The sequence below is a fragment of the Hippoglossus hippoglossus genome, chromosome 23 (assembly GCF_009819705.1).
Source record: "Hippoglossus hippoglossus isolate fHipHip1 chromosome 23, fHipHip1.pri, whole genome shotgun sequence".
In the NCBI taxonomy this organism is placed as follows: domain Eukaryota; kingdom Metazoa; phylum Chordata; class Actinopteri; order Pleuronectiformes; family Pleuronectidae; genus Hippoglossus; species Hippoglossus hippoglossus.
In genome coordinates this window covers 18088846-18111345 of record NC_047173.1, presented here as the reverse complement: position 1 = coordinate 18111345, position 22500 = coordinate 18088846, and the positions used below count along the sequence as shown (strand labels likewise).

Genomic DNA, 22500 nt, shown 5'->3' with positions numbered 1-22500 from the left:
CTGAACTTTGTGGTTGAGTTTAAAATCAGGATCTAACAATAATGAATCTATAATAATATTCATATTAATAATAATGATGACGATGATGAAAAGACGTCGTTATTTTGTGGTTGTGACGGTGACGTTGTGTTTCAGGGATACAAACATGCGAAGGAGTACATCGCCACGCAGGGTCCGCTGCCTGAGACCCGGAACGACTTCTGGAGAATGGTGCTGCAGGAGAAGTCTCCCATCGTGGTGATGCTGACGCAGTGTAACGAGCGGCGGAGGGTGAGTCTCACTCCTGATTCGTTGGAGGGAAACGGGACGACTCGGGTCTCAGCCGCCGTGATTCAGCGCTGACGTGTTTTGTTTCCAGGTGAAGTGCGACCACTACTGGCCGTTCACAGACGAGCCGGTGATGTATGGAGAGATCAGCGTGGAGATGCTCTCTGAGGCTGAGTCTCTGGAGTGGACCATCAGGAAGTTCAGACTGGGATACGTGAGTAGATGTGACCAACCTGAGGCTCAGGGCCCCCGCATGAGCTCGGTTTTAGAGCTGAAGCTGCTTCAGACTGAGCTCCTCAGTTCTCTGGATCTTCTCTGGAGGATCAGACTCAGTTTGTCTTCGTCCTCCTGAGCTCCTGTATAAAGTGTAGATCCAGGAGCAGTGTGAACACAGCAGAGGATCCTGCACTGATTCACTGAGTGGGGGGGGGGGGGGGGAGCTTCTAACACGGGGCACAAACATGAAGAAACTAAAACAAACCACACGTCACTTCCTGTCTCTGTCTGCTGCACCCGGCTGCCCCCCCCCCACCTGAACCAGGAGGAGGATCTGATGCTGTGAACGAGTCTGTGCAGAAAACCTGCTGCTGAGTTGTTCAGCTGTGAAACACAAACTCTGGAGAAGCTCTGGAGACGAGTCTCTGGATTCCACCTGGAGTCTGAAACCAGCTTCAGACTCTTACAGCAGTTTAAGATGCAGTTCCTCTTACGGCCACTAGATGATGGTCCCAGATAAATTCTTATGGATACAAACATCTCTCGTGCTTTTATTTTGGTGTATGAAGTTATTTTATTTAGTCTCGTTGCAGTTCCGCTTCTGTCCACAAAATGTTGCTTAAATGACAGAGCAGCCTGTTGTTCATTAAACAGTGAGTCAGTGCTGCTGTCGCCCCCTACAGGCCGACGAGTCTCAGGACGTCCTCCACCTGAACTACACCTCGTGGCCGGACCACGGCGTGCCCACGGTGAACGCCATCGAGAGCATCCTGCAGTTCGTCCACATCGTCCGTCAGCAGGCGAACCGGACCAAAGACCCCATCATCGTACACTGCAGGTAGGGGCGGAGCCGCAAGGTTTATCGTAAACATACAGAAACACTTACACTTAGAAATCCTCCAGTCAGCGCCCTCTGCTGGACAAACTGTTGTCTGACCAACAAGCTGCAGCTCCAGATTCTGGTCTGTGATGATGACGGAGGTTTTGTGTCTCGTCAGCGCCGGCGTCGGCAGAACCGGGACCTTCATGGCTCTGGATCGGCTCATGCAGCACATCAGAGAACACGAGTTCGCCGACATCCTGGGGCTGGTGTCGGAGATGAGGTCGCACCGCCTGTCCATGGTTCAGACTGAGGTGACACTGATTCAGGGTCAGGGGTCGAGAATCTGATCAGTTTGATTTCTGATCTTCATCTTTGTTTATTCAAATCAACTTCAGCTGCTCGACTTTGAACTAACGATAAAATCGGTTTTGAGGATTTAAAACATATTGAATCAGCTTTAAGGAGAAACTGTCAAATCCTTTTTATGACTTTTCTTATGATGATTATTTCTGTGACGTTTCCTAAAACAACAGATTCACTTGTTTTTTCTTCTGAAACACAGAAATAAAAACGTTGAATCTGTTTATTGAGGCTTTAATAAAGTTTTTCTCTGAATATAAAGATTTGAGATTCAAACTCTGGACGGATGAAACTTTATCTTTATAAATCTTTTGAATGTTTTTATGATGGAAACATCACGTCTGAGGTTCGATGATTATTCTGTGTGATGAGCGGTTGTTGTTTCCTGTCGACAGGAGCAGTACGTGTTCATCCATCAGTGCGTCCTGTTGATGTGGCAGAAGAAGAAGCAGCTGTCAATCACCTCCGACGTCATCTACGAGAACGCCAGCAAAACATAAAGACGTCGCTCCTCCACACGTGAGTCACGCTTCCATCTTTGAACTACATAATCAGATCAGTGTGTTCAACGTTCCCAGGTTTTAGTAGAATCACTTTTTCACAGCGCTGATATTTTAGTTTCATATTCAGGAAGTGGAGACGTGTGATTCTGATTGGGTCCTGTGGTGAGCTCTTACCTCCCTGCTCGTTGTCTTACAGGCTGTGAAGCAGCTCCTGTGCGTCAGGCTTCCATTCTCTGCAGAAGAAGAAGATCTGCTTCATCATCAGTATCAAGAAACAAAACATCAACGTGAAAATAATAATCCGATTTTTGTTTGAATTGGTGTAAAAGCATGGGATGGAGTTTTGCCTTAAGGAGCCGTCACTGACTGAAAACACGTCCGACCACGTCCCCGCCCTCTGAACGGACTCATTCAGAGGAGTTAACGAGCTCCGCCTGCTGATTGGACGTGAAGCCACGAGTCGGCGGAACTGAGTCGCACCTTTTTCATTATATTTATGTTTTTAATCTCAGGAGTCGCTGAAAAACCAGCGAGCACATCGGCCTCGGCCTCCGCTCCCTAACTCGTGTTTCATTCTTCAGTTCGTCTGCAGCTTCCCGTCCTGGACTGTCCCAACGAGTCGCAGGCGGCGGAATCAACCATTCAAATTAAAACCACTCTGCTAACGAACAGATCACAGAAAAGAAGAAGAACCCAGCAAACGTTCAACCAACGAAAAATTATTTCCTCCCGTCGTCACAAAATTGACAAAATAAACGTTTGACTCTTCGCGTTTCGTTTGTTGATTCAACATCGAGCGTCTGAATGTTTGCTGGTTTTCAACAAAAGCTAAAAGACACAAAAACAGTTGATGGGAACAAACGGCTGTCTGTGGAATTGAGCGCCCCCTGCTGCCGCCCCGTCGCTCCACCGGCAGACGTGGGTTCAGACGTTAGAGGCTGTGGCTGTTTGTCTTCGAGGCGTCAGAGTTTCTGCTGCTGCAGACGACTGATGGAACCTGTCGCTCCATCTGCGCCCGGAGCTCCCACAGCAGGCGTTTTTAAAGACAGAAATCTGAAGGGTTTCATCGTCTGTGATCAACAATCTGCAGAGACGGAAACGTATCCGACACGTTTCAGCTGAAGCTAAACCAGACGTTTCTCTTCATGTTGCTGAAGTCGACAGAAACATATCGACTCAGATCTGCAGAGTCGACACGAGCCGTCGATTTCTAAATATCAACATGTGCAAATATTTAATAAAACTACTAAAATCTTTTGAAACTTCATCCGTCAACAACAAAAAACATCGGAAATTGTAATGACCCTAAATTTTCTTTATTTTGGTGAAACAAATGATTTTATTTGTCCAGTGCTTCCAAAGAGTAGGATTAAATACAAGCTGATATTTTATCCTTTAAATCCCCAAATATAATTTTTATTTTATTTTAAATTTAACACGTTTTGTTTCATTCCTGCCACAAAAAACAAAACACGTAAAGTTGAACAAAAGTCAGTGACTCCCTCATTAAAAGCAAAAGAATGTTTGGATTTGTTATTGGTTCTTTAATATTTGGGCTCGTGTCGATTCTTCACATCTGAATTCAGGAAACAGTTGTGAACATTTTCTGAAGCATCATGTCTGTTAAATCATTTCCAGATTATTTTCCATCTTTCTACTGAAGATTGAACTTTTCACGTTTCTCCCCGACGACTGTCGAGAATGTTTCTGAACAACCTCCGACTTCACTCTGCATTCAGGAAGTACAGGGTGTCGTCAAAATAAAAGCACAGCTCGAGGTTTGGCAAAGAGTTAAACGGACTAAATGTCTGATATAATAAAAGTTTTCTTATATTTATACAATTTTATCATCAGAACTGTTTTATCAGCTGACTTGAATTAAACCTTTAAAATGTCAGGAAACGCACGTTTAAAACCTAAAGTTTAGTTCTGACATTAAATCAGCAACTGTCGAGATGTTTCAACGCTCAGCACAATTATCACGTTTCAACATCTCATCTCAACAAACACGAGATCGGAATAAAACAAAATGAAGATTTAAGAGTTTATTTTCTGATGTGAGAATATTTAACCTGAACATCAACATATGTAATTACAACTTAATAATTCAAGCTCAGTGATGTTTGTGTTATTTAACACGTGAGATATGAAATATCCAAAATGAAACTGATCCGTTATAAAAGTTCAATATTAAAGCAACACAAAAAGTTTTTCAATGAACAACTTGTTTTTTTTACTATCAAAAAAGTTTGTGTCCCAAATGTCTCCACTAAATAAATCTAATCAAAGATCAGATTCAGAATCAGTTGAATTTGATTCCGTCTGTTGGGACGTGAACTCGATGCGAGTTTCAGTTCAGATTCAAACGAACGTGGTTTCCCAGAATAAATGTGAAAAAGCTGTTTTCATTATTTTGATGACACCTTGTTTGTAATTTGCAGAAACTTTAAGAGATTTGAATGTTTGACAAAATGGCCGCTCAGTGTTAAATGATTCTTCTTTGTGGCCTTGTGGTTCAAACACCTGACGTCTGTACCTGTTCTCCGTCTGGGATCCCCAGGCGCCACCGCATCTGAAATAGGTTTCGTTTCACTGTAAGAAATCAAATGTACTGTAAATACTACTACTGCTACTACAAGTATTCTGTTTCTACTCGTCATGACAAAGTAATTCTTGTGAAAATGTTGCTTTAGAGGTTTGTTTTTTAAAACTTGTTTATGTGAATCATCTTCGAGACACAACTTCGTTCTCGTCACTACGACGGTTCCGTCTCTTGAGTCTTCGCCGTCGACATGAACGTGTTTGGACGAGTTCACACAAGTCACATGGACACGGAGAACTCGTCATGTGACAACTCGTCATGTGACAACTCGTCATGTGAACACGTGGAACTTGCACTTTGGTACAACTGTAAAAAGAAAATCACTGTAAACTCTTCGTGTCCAGTCAAACTTGTCGTTGGTGCCATTTCTTGTGTCACTTAAGATTCGAGGTTGATCTCGATCATCGTCACAGTTTTAATGTTTCTGTGTTGGAACAAAATAAATTGTTGCATTTACACGAGTCGTCTTCAGTTCAAATATAAAAGTGTTTCAGATCATTGATTTTGGGCTGATTTGACCAAGATTTGACTTTTAGTATTTTTACAAAATCTAGTTACAGTTTACAAGTTACTATAAAATAAATCTTAACTGTTGAGTCACGTAAATGAGACGATAAGATGAAACTTTTAGTCTGAAGAGGAAGATGTGTTTTTAGTCTGAAGAGGAAGATGTGTTTTTAGTCTGTCGCAGATGATTAAACAACTGTTTGGACCTAAAACTTTAAATGTTTGCACTTAAAGAATTTCTTTTTTCTTGCGATTTGATCTCATTTTATTTTATAATAGATAAAACATTGATGGAAAAAACTGGGAGACGGAGTGAACTGATTTTTATAAATGTTTTATTGCAGAATGAGCAGATTTGATGGAAAAGGCACCGTGAAAACTAAACGTACATTTTATTTCACGTCTCATTAACATGAATTCTTCTACTCGTCGTTCATCAGTGATGAGCCACAGGTCAAAGTGAAAACTAATCAATACCATCAACGGCAGTGAGGCCAGTTACATACGTGTTACATACGTGTTACATGTTTCATATCTAACGTTCCCTCCACACTGTGGATCCTGTGGCGTTTGAGGCTGCTTCTTAAAAATTAAAGACTAAATAAAGATGGATGACATGACAGCTTACGAAGCTGAAGCCAAATTGTGTTGTTTGCCCCCTGGTGGCTGGCTGCAGTATAGATCATACACCTCCTCCACGTTAGCAGATGGGACATGAAGGGAACTAAGAAATCAAAGTAGACGTTAAAGAAATGTTTGTCAAAGATGTTTTTTTAATCACACTGATGTTTAAGTGACCATGTTTCTGTTTGATTTTAACGTCATCACCACAAGATGGCAGCGTTCGTGTCAGAGATATTTTGGCTCGGTGTCGTCCATCTTTATTTATCTTTTATTTGCGGTAACAAACTGTGACGTGTTTTCAGCTTCTGATCGTTGATCTGTGCAGGAAAAATATGGAAGTTCGTGACCTGCACGAACCAATCAGGAGATAAACACTGAGGAGGGGGCGGGGTTATAATGATTGACACTCAGTCATGTTGTATCTGCTGTTTTCACTTTTCAGTTCTGACTCTTTTTTTATTTCTGAACGTTTCCTTCATGGAAAGAACCTGTCGCTGTGGGCGGAGCCTGAGGAAACGTTCAGGGTTTGACCTTTGACCTCTTCCGATGAACGAAGCAGCAGCTGAAACGTTTCAATGGTTCTAACGTCGTCTCAATCAAACTAAGTCACATGACGCTCTTAATGAGAAATTATCATGAAGCTTTGTAAATAAATCTTCAGTCGATTCTATCATTAAATATATTAAGTTATTGAAACAATAAAAAGAAGATAAACTATGAAATATTCTCTCGGCCCAAAACAAATCTGAAATGTACAGTTGTGTTTTTCTATGAGTGTTTTTCTACAACATCAGTTTTCATCAGCTCCAGTTTGTCTTTTCTTTACATTCAGTGAAACGTCTCAAATGTTTCATCATCAACATGAAGATGAATTCAGTTCAGATCAACAGGAAACTGACATTAAGCTTTTTTACATTTGATCTTTGTTAAAGTTATTTGTATTCGATATGTCGGCTGATGACAGTTATCAACTTCTCAAGAATCATGACGTTAAATTAACAAAACTAAGATTTGTATTTACATTGTAGGAATTGAGACATTTTGGTTCAGAGCAAAGGTTCAAATCAATTTTTTTACGGCTTCATTTTAATTTTCATCAGTTGGAAGCGTCTGAAACAAACTGGAGCCGACGAGCAGCAGCTGAAACATCCAGAGTCGTCACGGGAACAAACACGGAGGAAGGGTCGAGCTCGTCGGACGTCATCAGGAGCGGCTTCACTTTTTAATCCTACGGAGACGAGCCGAGCACTTCCTGTCTGCGTCTCATTATCTCTACAAACTCAGCGTGGTCCATCGCCGCCTGAGGAAGGAGAGAGAACAGCAGGCCGCAGTTTGAAAAGAAGAGATAAAGCAAAGGAGGGAGGAGGGAGGAGGGAGGGAGGAGGGAGGAGGCCATGAGGAGCTCAGTGGGAGCTTCCTTCATCAAAAGACTCCACCCCCGAGTCACATGTGGTCACTGCAAGTTTCTCCTGACGCCTCCTCATGACCTCCTGAAGCTCCGAGCCCGAACTCCTCTGAGAGAGAGGGAGGAGGGGAGAGGGGGAGGGGGGGGGGGAAGAGAGGGGGAGGGCGGGAAAGAGAGAGGGAGAGGGAGGAGGAGGAGAGGGGGGAGGAGAGAGAGGGAAGGAGGGGAGGGGGGAGGGGGGGGGGGGGAGGGAGGAGGAGAGGGGGGAGGAGAGAGAGGGAAGGAGGGGAGGGGGGAGGAGGGGGGGAGAGGGAGGAGGAGAGAGGGAAAGAGAGAGGGAGAGGGAGGAGGAGAGAGAGGGAAGGAGAGGGGGGAGGGGGGGAGAGAGAGAGGGAGAGGGAGGAGAGAGAGGGAAGGAGGGGAGGGGGGAGGAGGGGGGGAGAGGGAGGAGGAGAGAGGGACAGAGAGAGGGAGAGGGAGGAGAGAGAGGGAAGGAGGGGAGGGGGGAGGGGGGGAGAGAGGGGGGGGATGAAGACATGAGAAGAGAAAGCAGGGAAACAGGAAACAGAAAACAGCTGATTAGAAAACGTAAACACACTAAAGGAAGACGTGATGTCAGAGACTCTCGTGGAACTGAAGAGGATCAAGAAAAAGAAAATGTTTTATTTGAAATGTTGTTTGTTAGGTAGTTGTCTGTGATTGGCTCCTCGTTTCAGAATCCAGTGATTTGATTGGCTAAGAATGAATCTCTTATTCTTATCGTAGTGAAATGAGTTTTCCTCGAGAGTCTCCGTCTGCTGCGTTTCTCCTGAAGTCAGAAGATTTTATCAGAGGAGAAAATCTTCTTGGTCAGAGTCGGTTTGTGCTGATATGACTTTTTATTAATGAAGCTCTAAACGCAGCCGGGACTGAACCAGGAAGCTTCTGGTGACGCCGCTGTGCAGAGCCAGGGGGCATGCTGGGTAACTTCGTCTGAAACTGCTCGCACAAAGTTTGGTCTGATCAATAACTGTGATAATAGTCAGTTAAAGTATTGATGCTGAAATAAAAACGCATCAGAAAAAACTGAATTAAATATTTAAATACAAAGTAAATGAATGATGGAAGTTTTTGAATCTACAAGTTTCTAAAACCTTTTTTCCCCCCCCGACATCAAAGTGGGAACAAGTAGAAATGTTCTGATAATATCTGAATTCATGTTTCATCATCTCCCGTCGGTGCGAGCAGCTGCAGAGACGAAGCTGAAATCAGGGGAAATTCGGTCAGAGATTTAAATTCTGATCCAGAGAAAGAAAATAAAAGTAAAACAAACATCAGTTCTTTCATGAAAGAATGATTTTGAGGGTTTCGGGTTAAAAAATTCAAAACAACAATAAAATAAATGTTAATTATTGTGACATGATGAAGAACAACTCATACAAATAGCTGAATGCTAATCAAAGCTAAGCTAACACAGATGGAACTCAGATCTACATCCTGGTCTCTACAGGGGGCGGGGTCAGAGAGTGCACAGGTGAAGGTCAGAGGTCAACAGGAAGTGCAGGTCAAGGTCAGGAGCTGGTTCATTCAGGGAGTTTCAGGAGGACTTACTGATCTAAACAGCCACAGCAGGACGACAAACCGGCGCTAGCTTAAATCGCTGCTAAACACGAAACGTGTCGTTCTGTCGGCCAGAGTCAGAAATGATTATCATAACGTCCAGAGCAGAAAGGTCGTGTGTCGGGGTCACCGAGTTAGATCAAGTGGGTTCAGAGGATTTGACCATGAGCTGATCAACAGGTTCCGTCTCCGAGGAAACGCTGATGTTTCAGTCGTGTGATTCTGGCCGACAGAACGAGGCGGACATCTTATCACGATACCTTGATGAGTGGAAACAGAATCAGGTCAGAGGAGGGTCAGAAGAAAACCTGCAGGTGGAAACAGACACCACACACCAGAGCGACCGGAGAGTTTAAAACAGAAAACATCTTCACCAGATCTACAGACCTTCAACAGATCTATAGACCTTCAACAGACCTTCTACAGACCTTCTACAGATCTACAGTCCTTCAACAGATCTATAGACCTTCTACAGACCTTCAACAGATCTATAGACCTTCAACAGACCTTCTACAGTCCTTCAACAGATCTACAGTCCTTCAACAGATGATCTACAGTCCTTCAACAGATCTTCTACAGATCTACAGACCTTCTACAGATCTACAGTCCTTCAACAGACCTTCTACAGTCCTTCAACAGATCTACAGACCATCAACAGATCTATAGACCTTCAACAGACCTTCTACAGACCTTCTACAGATCTACAGTCCTTCAACAGATCTATAGACCTTCAACAGACCTTCTACAGTCCTTCAACAGATCTATAGACCTTCTACAGACCTTCTACAGATCTACAGTCCTTCAACAGATCTATAGACCTTCAACAGATCTACAGACCTTCAACAGATCTACAGTCCTTCAACAGATCTATACACATTCAACAGATCTACAGTCCTTCAACAGACCTTCTACAGTCCTTCAACAGATCTACAGACCTTCTACAGATCTACAGTCCTTCAACAGATCTACAGTCCTTCAACAGACCTTCTACAGTCCTTCAACAGATCTACAGACCTTCTACAGATCTACAGTCCTTCAACAGACCTTCTACAGACCTTCTACAGATCTATAGACCTTCAACAGATCTACAGTCCTTCAACAGATCTATAGACCTTCTACAGACCTTCAACAGATCTACAGTCCTTCAACAGATCTATAGACCTTCTACAGACCTTCATCAGATCTATAGACCTTCAACAGATCTACAGTCCTTCAACAGATCTATAGACCTTCTACAGACCTTCATCAGATCTATAGACCTTCAACAGACCTTCTACAGTCCTTCAACAGATCTTCTACAGATCTTCAACAGATCTACAGACCTTCTACAGACCTTCTACAGTCCTTCAGCAGATCTATAGACCTTCTACAGTCCTTCAACAGATCTATAGACCTTCAACAGATCTAAAGTCCTTCAACAGATCTACAGACCTTCAACAGATCTATACACATTCAACAGATCTACAGTCCTTCAACAGACCTTCTACAGTCCTTCAACAGATCTACAGACCTTCAACAGATCTACAGTCCTTCAACAGACCTTCTACAGACCTTCAACAGATCTACAGACCTTCTACAGACCTTCAACAGATCTACAGTCCTTCAACAGATCTATAGACCTTCTACAGACCTTCAACAGATCGATAGACCTTCAACAGATCTACAGTCCTTCAACAGATCTACAGACCTTCAACAGATCTACAGTCCTTCAACAGATCTACAGTCCTTCAACAGATCTACAGACCTTCAACAGATCTATACACATTCAACAGATCTACAGTCCTTCAACAGACCTTCTACAGTCCTTCAACAGATCTACAGACCTTCAACAGACCTTCTACGGACCTTCAACAGATCTATAGACCTTCAACAGATCTACAGTCCTTCAACAGTTCTATAGACCTTCTACAGACCTTCAACAGATCTACAGTCCTTCAACAGACCTTCTACAGTCCTTCAACAGATCTATAGACCTTCTACAGACCTTCAACAGATCTATAGACCTTCTACAGATCTACAGTCCTTCAACAGACCTTCTACAGTCCTTCAACAGATCTATAGACCTTCTACAGACCTTCAACAGATCTATAGACCTTCAACAGATCTACAGTCCTTCAACAGTTCTATAGACCTTCTACAGACCTTCAACAGATCTACAGTCCTTCAACAGACCTTCTACAGTCCTTCAACAGATCTATAGACCTTCTACAGACCTTCAACAGATCTATAGACCTTCAACAGATCTACAGACCTTCAACAGATCTATAGACCTTCAACAGATCTACAGACCTTCAACAGATCTACAGCAGATCTATAGACCTTCAACAGATCTATAGACCTTCAACAGATCTACAGACCTTCAACAGATCTATAGACCTTCAACAGATCTACAGACCTTCAACAGATCTACAGACCTTCAACAGATCTACAGACCTTCACCAGACCTTCAACAGATCTACAGCAGATCAACAGGAACCAAATACATAGCAGATGTCAACACTCGGTCTTCAGTTTAAAACACGTGTGAAAATAAGAAGCTGAAGACACGAAATCCAACATACGACAGTGTGAAGATTTAAGATCTAGAAGATTGATCCTGAATTGATTTCACTGTCAAAAAAGATATTTAATGTGATTCTGTGTTAGAAAACAAACTTCACTTCAGTACAGATAATAAACAGTTTGTAAATCCACATGGATCCATCTCGTCGACTTGTAAATGCAGATCAGGTCACTTCCTGCCACTAGGGGGCTCTCAACCTAGACAATGAAAGAGTTCAGCAATTTGTTTTACTGAAATTCTAAATGTTAAGAGTTTTTTATTCTGCTGTTGTGATTGAAAATGTTCGTCTGAACCCAAAAGATAAAAGTCATATGATCCAAACTCTTTCAAATCGACCGAAAAGTGAGGAAATTAATTTCTGTTTCTCGACTTCAATCAAAGACCGATTTAAAATGATTATTTTAAAAGGAAGAAGAATCTTTTCAAAGTAAAGTTAAGCACTGAAACTTTATGTTGGCGACTCACCTCCAGCGCGGCCTTCTGCACGGTCACCTGACTGAAGACTCGGGCGCCGTCGTCGGGACAAACCGTCTTCAGCTCCTCTTTGTTGAGAGAAAACAGCTGAGCTCCGGTGAGGACGCCGAGGCTGGTGATGGTGCTGCAGACAGGAAGTACAGGTGAGGAGGAGGAGCTAACAGGACGTGAGGTGAATGATGAAGGAGCCCGACAAACTTTGACTCCGTGAACATCAGAGGACGTTTCATTAAGAACATTCTAAAAGTTAAAATAAAAATATTCTTCACTGTTCAGCAGAAATTTATAAAACTATAAAAATATGGAGGGAAATAAAACTGATCAAATAAACATGTTGTTTGTTGAGATGTTTCCACCGGTGAACACGACGTCACACTCACACTGGACTGAAGCCTTTGGCGTCCAACCAGACTTTGACGTCGTCAGGTGACGAGTCGTACGTGATGCTGACGGACGGGAGGCCGCCGCCGCGAGAAGGAAGTGGAACCTTCTTCTGAGCGCTGCGACCCAGCGTCAGTCTGTGCATCAGCTCGTCCTGAACGTCCTCCATGTTGGACTTCCTGCCTGCGGGAGGACGAGCAGCCGTCAGGTCACACGACTGAAACATGGTCACATGATCTCTGAAGAGCCAGATTCTGTTTCAACAAAACTCATCTGAGACTAAAAAATAAACACGTATGGAGAACTTTTAGAGAATAAAGACAAAACATCAAGTAACAAGTTATAAAATAAAGAGAAAACGGATTCGTTTAGTTTTAACAAAACTACTTCATCACAGTTTGTAAGAGAGTAACTTAACATAACATTTCATGTAATATACAAAATATATAAAATGGCGAAAATATAATTGAAACGTTAAGAATATTTTTGCAGTTGTCCTGTCATTGATCGGCTCACGGTTGAAGGGGGCGGGTCTCTGGTTGTCGTGGTCCCTCATGGTGACGCCGCCGTGGTCGCTGGACGTGGTGCTGCTCTGGCGGCTGACAGCGCTGCTGCCGGCAGATAGTTTGGCGGGCTCGGTGGCCGGAGGAGGCAGGGGCGGCGTGGGGAGCCTGGCGGGGGCCGGGGGCGGCGGCGTGGGGGCCGGGGGCATCGGAGCGGCAGCAGCTTTACCGGGGATCAGGTCCGTCCTCGTGGTCTGTTTCTGAGAGCGACAGGTTTATTTTTACAGGGAACTCGTTTTATCTCTAACGTGATGTCGTCTGTTCGTCTTTACCTCGTTCAACTCGCCCAATAATTGCTGCTGACGTTCAAAATAAAACAAACATGTTCGTGATGAGACCATGAAACAAACGTTTTATTCACGACACGTCAAACTCACGTCAAACTCACGTCAAACTACGAAATCTACGGCCGCATCGTCCTCTACTGACGATGTTCTACTGCGTCAAACACACTTAAAGGAGCAGTCTGTCAGTTCCACTACGTGCAGCAGCTTCGGTTCAGACGCGGAGCGGAGAACAAACTCTCGACCTACCTTAAACAACTCAAACTCCTTCTTTGGCATCATAAGCTTCAGTTATGAAAACAGAACGAGTGATTCATGAGACTCACGTTTGAATTGGACGTTAGATGGTCTGCGTCGTGCTCTCGTCTCTTACCTGGATGGTGTGGCTGTAGATGGGATCTGCTCGGCCCGTCACGTCCACGGCTTTGGTGATTTCCAGGATGTTGTTTGGCACGTAGCCCGACGCCCCCCCCACCGTTACGAACCCTCCACCACTGCTTCCTGTCGTCCAGAACCTGGAAGACGAGAATCAGGGACGAGGGCGTTGAGGCAGAAGTCGCCACATTGAAAAGTTTATTGTTGATTTTTAAAATAATTTAATTTAAAACTGATAAAATCACAATGTTACAGTTTTATTATATTATAAAAAAATTGTATTCTCTATTAGAAGTAAACTAACATGTGATTACTTTGAACCAGATACTGTAAATAAATGTAGTACAACGTGAAAATATAACAAACGTATATTAAAGAAATCTTAATAAATAAAAAACCACGCGAGCGTTTTACCTCGACGACCTCGTCTTTCAGGACAGAAAGTTCTGTGTTGTTTCTTGCCACAAAGTCAAATTTAGATTTGGCAAAAATATTTGGTTGATTTCTGGTTTCGGCATCAAAAGTTCTGGAATAGACGAAGAACAGAGATTCACAAGTTACCATGGAAACGACAAGAAAACATCTCACAGCACGAAACTGTAGTTTAGATCATGAACAAACTGTTGTGAACTGTTTTATAAAAGTTTTCAGATATGAACTAAGAATCATAAAATTACAACATGAACTGAATTTGATTTCTAAGATATCGGAGCCGTGGAGAAATGTCCCGACTTTAATCCCAAAGTTTGAAGGAAATTCAGTTTTCAGGGGAGGAAATAAAAAAAGATTTAAAACAGATCAAGAGTCAGATGAGAAATTTAAAGGATCAGAATAAAGAGATGAATAAATATTTGAGAATAAAAAAGAGGAATTAAAGGAGGCAGGATTTCATGGAGGATGAAAAACGCCTCAGTGGCAGTAAAGTGGGATCAGTTCTGGGATCAGTTCTGGGATCAGTTCTCCAGGGCGTCGTGACCTCAGCTCGTTACCGGTCAACATGGCGGCTGACGGCGTGTTTGAACGCAGCCACGGCCGCGTCCGGATCCAGGATCTGCGTGCGTTTGTACGATGTGTTGGAAAAGGCGTACCCATCTGTCGGAGGGAACGACTGCAGCGCCGTCTGCTGGACAGACACGATATGACAGTTAATTCAACACAAACAGATTTAGCATCACAGACGTAAAAGGAGGAGGAGCCTGACCTCCTGAGCCAGCCTCATCGTCAGCTCCTCCTCTCTCTGGATCTCTGCGTGGGCGAGGCTCTCTGCCAGCTGAGTCAGCTCCGCCTCTCGACCCCGAGTCCCCCCCGGTAACGCCGCAGGCTCCCAGCCGTCACGAAACCTCAGCAGGCAGGGCGGGAAGTAGTGATCCCTCGGCCACTCCAACCTGGAGACGGTTTTTAAATAAAGTTCACGCTGTTGATGTTTCATAAGTTTATAAATGCTGTTCATGTTGTCGTCTCACCTGCATTTGGTCCAGCCGTCTCCCAGGGCGACCCACAGGTGTCTCTCCTCCGCTGTTCCTGAGGCGTGGAGGAAGTCGATGGCGTCTCTGGTGAGCAGAGGAACCACGACGCTGCGAGCCAGGTCCGGGCTGCCCGACGCCTGGATCACCTGAGGAGGGCGGCAGGGTCAGACCGAGGCCTCGTCCACAGCAACACAGATTTAAAAAAGAAATCAAGTACATGTATGTGTATATGTACATGTATGTGAACATGTATGTGTATTAATACATGATTTGATATGACCACAGAGGAACAAGTCTGACCATTCTGAGTGGAGTGAACAGGAAGTGAACCAGGTCTGTGGAGCTCGGGTTCTGGATGTGATCCTTCAGCTTCCCCTGCACAACAGAACATGAGGTCAGTGAACGCATCATCACTCCACTCGGAGGAGGAGGAGGAGGAGGAGGAGGAGGAAGAGGAAGAGGAGGAGTCTCACACCAGCTGGTTGAAAGCGTGTTTAAACTTCTGAAAACAGTCGACGAACTCGTCCTCTCCGGGGGGTTTGGAGCGCAGAGTCAGGACGCCCTCTGGTGGACACAAGGTGGAAGAGAAAAGAGTGAAATTACTACAATATGAGGGTTAGGGTTATTTACCCTCTGTAAATAAATAATACAAATACAGTTATAACACATTAGTGTGTGTGTGTGTGTGTGTGTATATATATATATATATATATAACGTGTTGTTAGAAGCAGCTCAGTGATTGGTTCACACTCTGACTTCCTGTTTCAGACGCTCTCACCTCCCGGACCTTTCTTTTTACTCTTGATCTTCTTCCTCTTGGAAAGATCGTTAAACGCTTCGGCCGCTTTCTGAAGTTTGGTGACGAAGAATTCGATGTCGTCCAGGATGTGGTTGAGGATTTGCTGTGAAGAATAAAAGCTTGTTTCTAATTGGCTCTGACAATTCGAGACGTTTACGATGAAACGTGAACAAACAGACGAGCTCTGATGTTTTTCTTTATTAAACAGATTTTTCTTCAAAGCTTCTAAACTCAGATTATTTCTGAACACGACGACGTTCTTCAATCAGCTTTAATCCTTCGTCATCTTTTGTCCCGTGAACCCGACGACCTCAGATTTAATCTCAGCTCAGAACACGACGTGGTTAAAAGAGCAACGCACCACGTCTCTGTCCACGCGAGCCGCCGTCATCTCCACCGGCCCCTCCTCCTCCTCCGACGACGACGGCATCTGTCGCTGCTGCTCGTCTGCCACACAAACGGGTTTTTAAGTTTTGATTTGTGTTGATATTTTATTGTGATCCTCCTACATCAATGAAATATGTATTTTTATTTGTGGAAATATTCTTCACATTTAGAGATATTATTAATCAGAATATGAGTTGGTTTAAATCTAGTTTTAAATAAAAAGGTTTTAATTAGAAACTAATGTTGCATGCTCCTCCTACAAAGTGACATCACTCACAGTCTTGCTGCTCATTGGTCCAGGCCGACCAGGCGGCCGCTCTGCTCTTCACGTCCAGCTGATTGGACGATACCGGGGGTTGGGGGGGCGGGAGCAGGCGGGGGAGGTGGAATGACCCCGTCGCTCTTCAGGATCATCCTGCAGACAAGTGGATCAGCCAATCAGGAGTCAGCGTGAGAAACAGCGTGTAATAAAACGTTGGGTTCTTACTTCAGAGTCTCTGGTCTCTTCTTCACTTTCCCTCCTTTGGCATCGATCATGGCACTTTCTACGTCTGCGTGGATCAAATTCGCCTGACGACAAAATCGACACAAAGGTTTGAGACAAAAGTACTTTAATCTGTCGTTAATAAAGTTTTAAAGATTCAAACACAGATTGTTTCATTACAGCTATAATCACTTTCTCTTCTCATCCGTAGTGGTGTTCCACAGGGCTCTGTTCTTGGTCCTTTACTATTTACAATTAAACTAAAACAGCATCATTTTCATTGATTCATTTAAATCTATCAATACTTGTTTTATAAATCGTTATTAAATGTAGGGGCTCAGATGTAAATATCGTCACCACAGAGATTTTACAGTTTAAGTGTCTCAGTGGAACAAAGAGCGTTTCCAAGGTTAGGATGTGACATCATCAGTGGTTGAGGAGTTTACCTGGTGACACATTAAAGAACCAATCAGGGGCCGGTTACCTTGATGTCGTCGCACTGGAACAGGTGCAGGTCTGCTTTGGTTTGACCCGACTCTTTACACACCAGAGCCAAGATGGAGTCGAAGCTGCAGTTGTTCATCACAGCCTGACAGTGCTGGATCGTCCCGATGGGGAAGTTCTCCAGCTCGTTCTGAAACAGGAACAACAACAGGTGAGGCGTCGCCAGGCGTCGTCAGGTCAAACCTCAGGTGACACTGACCTTGGTGTCCTGGTCGACGAGGCTGACACTCTTCTCCTCCACCTGCAGCAGCATCTCCTGAGTCCACACCTTCCCTTTAGCGTCCAGCAGGCGGAGACGCCTGATCCCGTCGTCCACAGTGATCAACCCGTCTTTACGGTCCAACACGAACGTGGTTAGGTGCTGAACAGAGGTGAACACGGTGAACACAGACACCGAGGTGCACGTGTTTCTATCTTTATAACAACAATTTATTCAAAGTGAATCCAACTTTAAGATAATCAATAGATCGATGAATCATGTGGATATTGATGATTCTCTTTTGATTAAATTAGTCCGAATATAAAGATTCATTTTTCTGATTTAAACAAGAGCACATGAACACACCTCCACTTAGAGTATGAGGACAACTTTTGTATCTATAAATGATTTTATTATACAAGAATGATCTCATCTTGACGTTATACACATGACTTTATATGATATGAAGGTCTGACCTCCACGTGGTACTGGGACGTGTCCGTCAGGCTGTTGATGCTGGTTTTGGTGAAATGTTTCCTTTGTTCTGATTCAGAAACAAACAGAGAATCAAGTCCCAACAGGAGCGAGTTCACAAACTGTATTCTCTGTTAGAATAAAAATCTCACGTCAGTCGTGTGTTTAAACTGAATCATTGTTTACTTTATTGATTTTATTCTGAAGAAACATGAACATGTCACAGGATTCAGAAGAAAAACACAACAACACACAGATGAAGTGAAGGAAGAAAAAACTGACTCGATTTAAAGATAAATTTAGTCTGAAAACTTCAATTCAACATTACATCAAATTATTATTTTAAAGTCCAGCTGGAAACAAATAAACTGTTTTAAATATTTTAAAATGTCAGACTTTAGTTTTATTACTGTAAGAAGACTAATGATCACTTTATTAAACAAATTAAGATCCAAATAATATTTTTATAGTTGAACCATTTGAACTGGTTTGTTTTACTGTGTGAACCACGTGTTCACTTCACTGACATCAGGACGTTGGACTCATCGTCCAAAAGGAGAAAAGAAACTTTCTATTCACTCATCGTTTGACCTCCGTGATCGACACTGGTGGAAAAACTCTGTTTTAATTCAAACATGTTTTCATCACGTTACCAGGAACAGAAATAAATCAAATATCGACTCAGTTACACGGAGGTCGGGAACGACGTGAGCTTTTATTTTGGTAGATCTGCACTTTGTGATCCTCTGATCTTCAAAGCGCAAAGAAAGACACACACACACACACACACACACACACACACACACACACACACACACACACACACACACACACACACACACACACACACACACACACACACACACACACACACACACACACACACACACACACACACACAGCTCACTTTGACTTTTCTTTTTATGTTTGGACGATGAACGGAGGAAATAGATTTCATCGGCTCCTGTTCATGAGGATAAAGGAGACAGAGGTTTTCCTCCGAGTCAGAACATCAACGACATGAGGAGCTACAACGAGTCACGAGTCACGTTTGTTATTGTTCATCTGATTTCTGATCATTTTATATATTGATCTTTTTCCACATTAAACAGTTTTTAACTTCAGTGTGTGAACGTTTCAACAGAAACATGTTTAAACACAGTGGTTTCACCACGTGTGGTTATGATATAGTTCCGGCTGATTGAGGAGACGTTCATGTGGTTTGATTCATTTCACGATGTTTCAAAGAGGAGAATGAAAACTCACCGTACAGAGCTTTGGCACCAGACTTGGCTTTATTTCTGAGAGGCTCCGGAGAGTCGAGGCCACTTCAGTGGAGAGAAACACACAAACTGTTAGAACACAACTCATCTACTGATCCTTGAGTTATTATTAATTAATCTGCAGAGGTGGTTTTTTCAGTTGGATTTAAAGAGACTTCAAACATATTTTAAATAGAAAATATGTTTCTAATTGTAACTAATTCCAGAGAGAAACTGAAAGACATGAACTCTGGAAAATATTGTCTGTTAGCATTCACAACGTGTCGGGAACATTTGGACCAGAGGTGGCGCTCAAGTTCCACTCGTCTACGTTCACATGTACGACACCTGAAGATGTCTGAAGATATTTAGAGACATCTGGTGGTGAAGTTACATATTACAACAACTGAGCCCTGAGGACAACGAGGACTCAAACTATGTCACATGAACTGTGTAGACATGTTGTGTAGTGAGTGTTTGTGAAGCAGCAGCAGCAGGTTGTCGGGTCCGACTCATTCAAACAGGAACATGTGGGGACATCCAGGCGAGGGGCGGAGCCTGTAGAGCAGCAGGAGGCCAAAAGCTCTGGAACCGCCTCGTGTTTCCAAGTTGACGTCTTCGTCTTCTACGTGTACGGCTCCTCTTCTTCATCCTGAGATGTTTGTGTTCTTCCAGTTTCACGTCCGTCACGTGTTAGAAACCTCATCAACACGTCCACTCGCTCTCTGGGAAGCTTCAGGACATTGTCCTGCTGTGTCCTCACATGGACTCACTCTGACACTTTACAGATGTTTTACTAGGAGGCTGCAGGAGAAGATCCAGAAAATGTCCAGAGACACTGACATTTGTTCTCACACACAGAACCTGGAGAACTTGTGAGGAACTTGTGAGGAACATGTGAAGAACACGTGAGGAACACGTCAGGGCTTCAGTTCATGTCTAAAAACATATTAACTGATCAAATTGATTTTAGTTTCAGACACCGCTTCATTTTTACGACACTGGAATCAGACAGTTTGGAACTTCACACATTTTGTCCGTCCTTTATTTTACTTAACTCGTGTTTTCTCTCTTCTTCTTTAAACGCCACCCTCCTCCTCTCCTCTGGCTTCCTGTGCTGACCTCAGACCAGCGTCACTCGTCTCTGATGAGCTGACGTGTGAGTGACAGCAGGTGACGAGCGAGAGGACGACTGTTCCACTGATAACTGTTGTCATGGTGACTGTTTAACGCTGCAGAGGAAACTCCTCAGATCACATGACGGCGAGGACCTGATGATGTCATGTGACATGCCCCCCCGTCACACACACACACTCACAAAGTGCAGGAGCTTTTAAAACTGGACGATTTATTCTTTTTAATCATTTAATTTGATTTAAATCTCAGACAGAGAATCGATGTTTGTTGATGTCGCTCACGATTGAGTTTTTATCGTTTGATTGTTTTAATATGGAATCAGGACATCCTGCCCCCCCCCACAGTGTGGGGCATTGATCCGGTCGTGGACCAGAGTCCAGTGACCTGTTTGTCTGTCGCCTCGTTAACTTTGTGAATCAGTTGATTGAATAAGTGGATCAATCAGAGCGAGGGGGCGGAGCTGAGGTTTCAGCGGGTCACTTTGTTTCCTGACGACAAACGAACACGACGTCGTGTTTCTGATGAAACGTCACGAGTCCGAGAGAGGAACTTGATTTCATCTCCTCTGAGATGCATCATCACAGACGTCAGTGTTGCTGCTCGTCAGCATCAAGCGTCGGAAGTTTATATTTAAGATTCTTCATTTATAGACTTTAATTTTCTTTAAGGTGTCGTCATGGCACAATTATCCCTTAAATCGTTCCTTAAAATACCTCAACAAAGAGAAAAAATTATATTTCTATAGAAAAAATAGAACTTGAATATTTCTTAAGATTTGAGCAGGTTCATGATTTTAAAGAGATTTTAAGAGATTCAGCTGAATGGATCATTAACAGACTGGAATATAACAGGTGACTGTATAAATTCATTTCTGCAACAATCCCAGGGAATGACGCATTACAGGTAAACCTTAAACTGTGACTTCAGTTTTCATTAATCATCTGCACAGATCCAGTATTTTCAATGTGTTGAAACCTTCCCTGACGTTAAATAATTACAAAACAACTTAAATCCCTTTTCCCTTAATGTGAAAATGTGCGTATGACTTATTTATTTCAAACCACACAGATAATCTATTCACAACAGTAACTGCTGAATTAAAGCCGGCTCGTACGTCTCCTCAGGTTCAGAAGCAGCGGAGATGAACCGGACTCAGATACTCACTTCATGTTGGAGTCGTACGAGCCGAAGATTCCGGAGGCGAGAGCTGGAGCTTCGTATCCGTTCATCCTGCTTCACCGGGACGTCAGCTGGAAGACAACACATCAGACCTTCAGACACTCACTCCTCTGCTCTCATAGGGACTCGCTAGATTTTACACACAGATTAAATCCATTAAGTTTCTTCAAATTTTCTGCAAAAAAAGATTTTAAAAAGTCAATAGATTTATTTATTACATTGATTCGTTATGATCAATGATTGAATTCAGGAGGAAGCAGCTGATCACAGTTTGGAGACAGTGAAGAACATGAGGAAACTTCAAGAAACCAACCATCAGAGTTTCATCTTCTGCTCGTTAGAGAATCATCCAAACGTCTCGTCAGACTGAAATTAAAAAGAGCTGCAAACGAATGAGTCAAAGAATCCTGAAGTCAGAGCAGAAAACCACTCGGCTCCTGAATCCACACTGAAGACACGTGTGATTACTTTTCCCACGACTCCATTTTGGACTCTGCATCCATGACAACAGCACCCAGCCTGTGAGGCGAAGTTCAGGGAGAAAAGATCCGACGGAGAAACCTTCAAACTTCTGCTTCAGAAACAGATTGAACGTCTCAGCTGTAAAAACAGATGGACTCTGGTTTCAGTGTCTGTGTCCAGGACCACGTCTCTAAAAATAAAACCTTACGATGTTTGTTGTGTTCAAAGATAAAAGAGGAAACTCTTAAATCTATTGACTCTTCCGCTGACCTTTCACAATAAAAGAGGGTGTGAGCGTCCTGCAGCGATCACAGTTATCAGTCGTCCAGCAGCTGCTCAACGCAACGCAACACACACACACAAGGTGAAAGGTAGAGATTTATAGATGTTCCTGTTTCCTGTCCCTGATCGTTTATATATAAACTAACATCTTGTGTGTGTGTGTGAGAGAGAGAGAGAGAGAGAGAGAGAGAGAGAGAGAGAGAGAGAGAGAGAGAGAGAGAGAGAGATATATATATATATATATATGTAAAGTCTGTACTGAAGAGCTGACTGTGCGTTTCTGTGACGACCACATACAGTACACACTGTGTGGTGTTT

The 22500-nt window shown here is 43.3% G+C and overlaps 2 protein-coding genes and 3 long non-coding RNA genes across 12 annotated transcripts in view; 3 read left to right on the top strand and 2 right to left on the bottom strand.

Moving 5' to 3' along the window:
- Positions 1-3447, top strand: part of ptpro (protein tyrosine phosphatase receptor type O) — a 41084-nt gene extending 37637 nt beyond the window's left edge. For all 7 annotated transcript variants that reach the window (XM_034578873.1, XM_034578871.1, XM_034578870.1 and 4 more), the window contains 6 exons: positions 136-270; positions 359-481; positions 1167-1321; positions 1482-1617; positions 2062-2185; positions 2366-3447. In XM_034578873.1, coding sequence (XP_034434764.1) covers positions 136-270; positions 359-481; positions 1167-1321; positions 1482-1617; positions 2062-2166 — 654 coding nt within the window. In that variant the 3' untranslated portion in view covers positions 2167-2185; positions 2366-3447. The remainder of the gene's footprint in view (positions 1-135; positions 271-358; positions 482-1166; positions 1322-1481; positions 1618-2061; positions 2186-2365) is intronic.
- Positions 3448-3688: 241 nt separating this feature from the next.
- On the top strand, positions 3689-17323 carry LOC117757610. Its single transcript, XR_004613163.1, has 3 exons — positions 3689-4027; positions 16284-16294; positions 17312-17323. It is a non-coding gene; the product is annotated as an uncharacterized LOC117757610 (long non-coding RNA).
- eps8a (epidermal growth factor receptor pathway substrate 8a) lies at positions 7225-21988 on the bottom strand. Its single transcript, XM_034578875.1, is given in 23 exon segments — positions 7225-7416; positions 11935-12067; positions 12324-12507; positions 12841-13087; positions 13545-13643; positions 13645-13686; positions 13961-14072; positions 14635-14669; positions 14748-14931; positions 15010-15158; positions 15313-15387; positions 15488-15576; positions 15792-15915; positions 16174-16259; positions 16477-16561; positions 16563-16614; positions 16687-16769; positions 17168-17317; positions 17387-17548; positions 17863-17930; positions 19127-19188; positions 21424-21509; positions 21752-21988. Coding segments are annotated over 22 exon segments (2397 nt in total). The 5' UTR covers positions 21489-21509; positions 21752-21988; the 3' UTR covers positions 7225-7305.
- Positions 7876-8598, top strand: LOC117757612. Its single transcript, XR_004613165.1, has 2 exons — positions 7876-8396; positions 8549-8598. It is a non-coding gene; the product is annotated as an uncharacterized LOC117757612 (long non-coding RNA).
- Positions 10585-11453, bottom strand: LOC117757609. Of its 2 annotated transcripts, XR_004613162.1 has the most exons (4): positions 11283-11453; positions 11038-11206; positions 10809-10909; positions 10585-10650 (listed from the first exon to the last, which is right to left on the bottom strand). It is a non-coding gene; the product is annotated as an uncharacterized LOC117757609 (long non-coding RNA). The 2 variants fall into 2 exon arrangements; XR_004613161.1 differs by having other exon boundaries at positions 11038-11396.
- Positions 21989-22500: the final 512 nt, after the last annotated feature.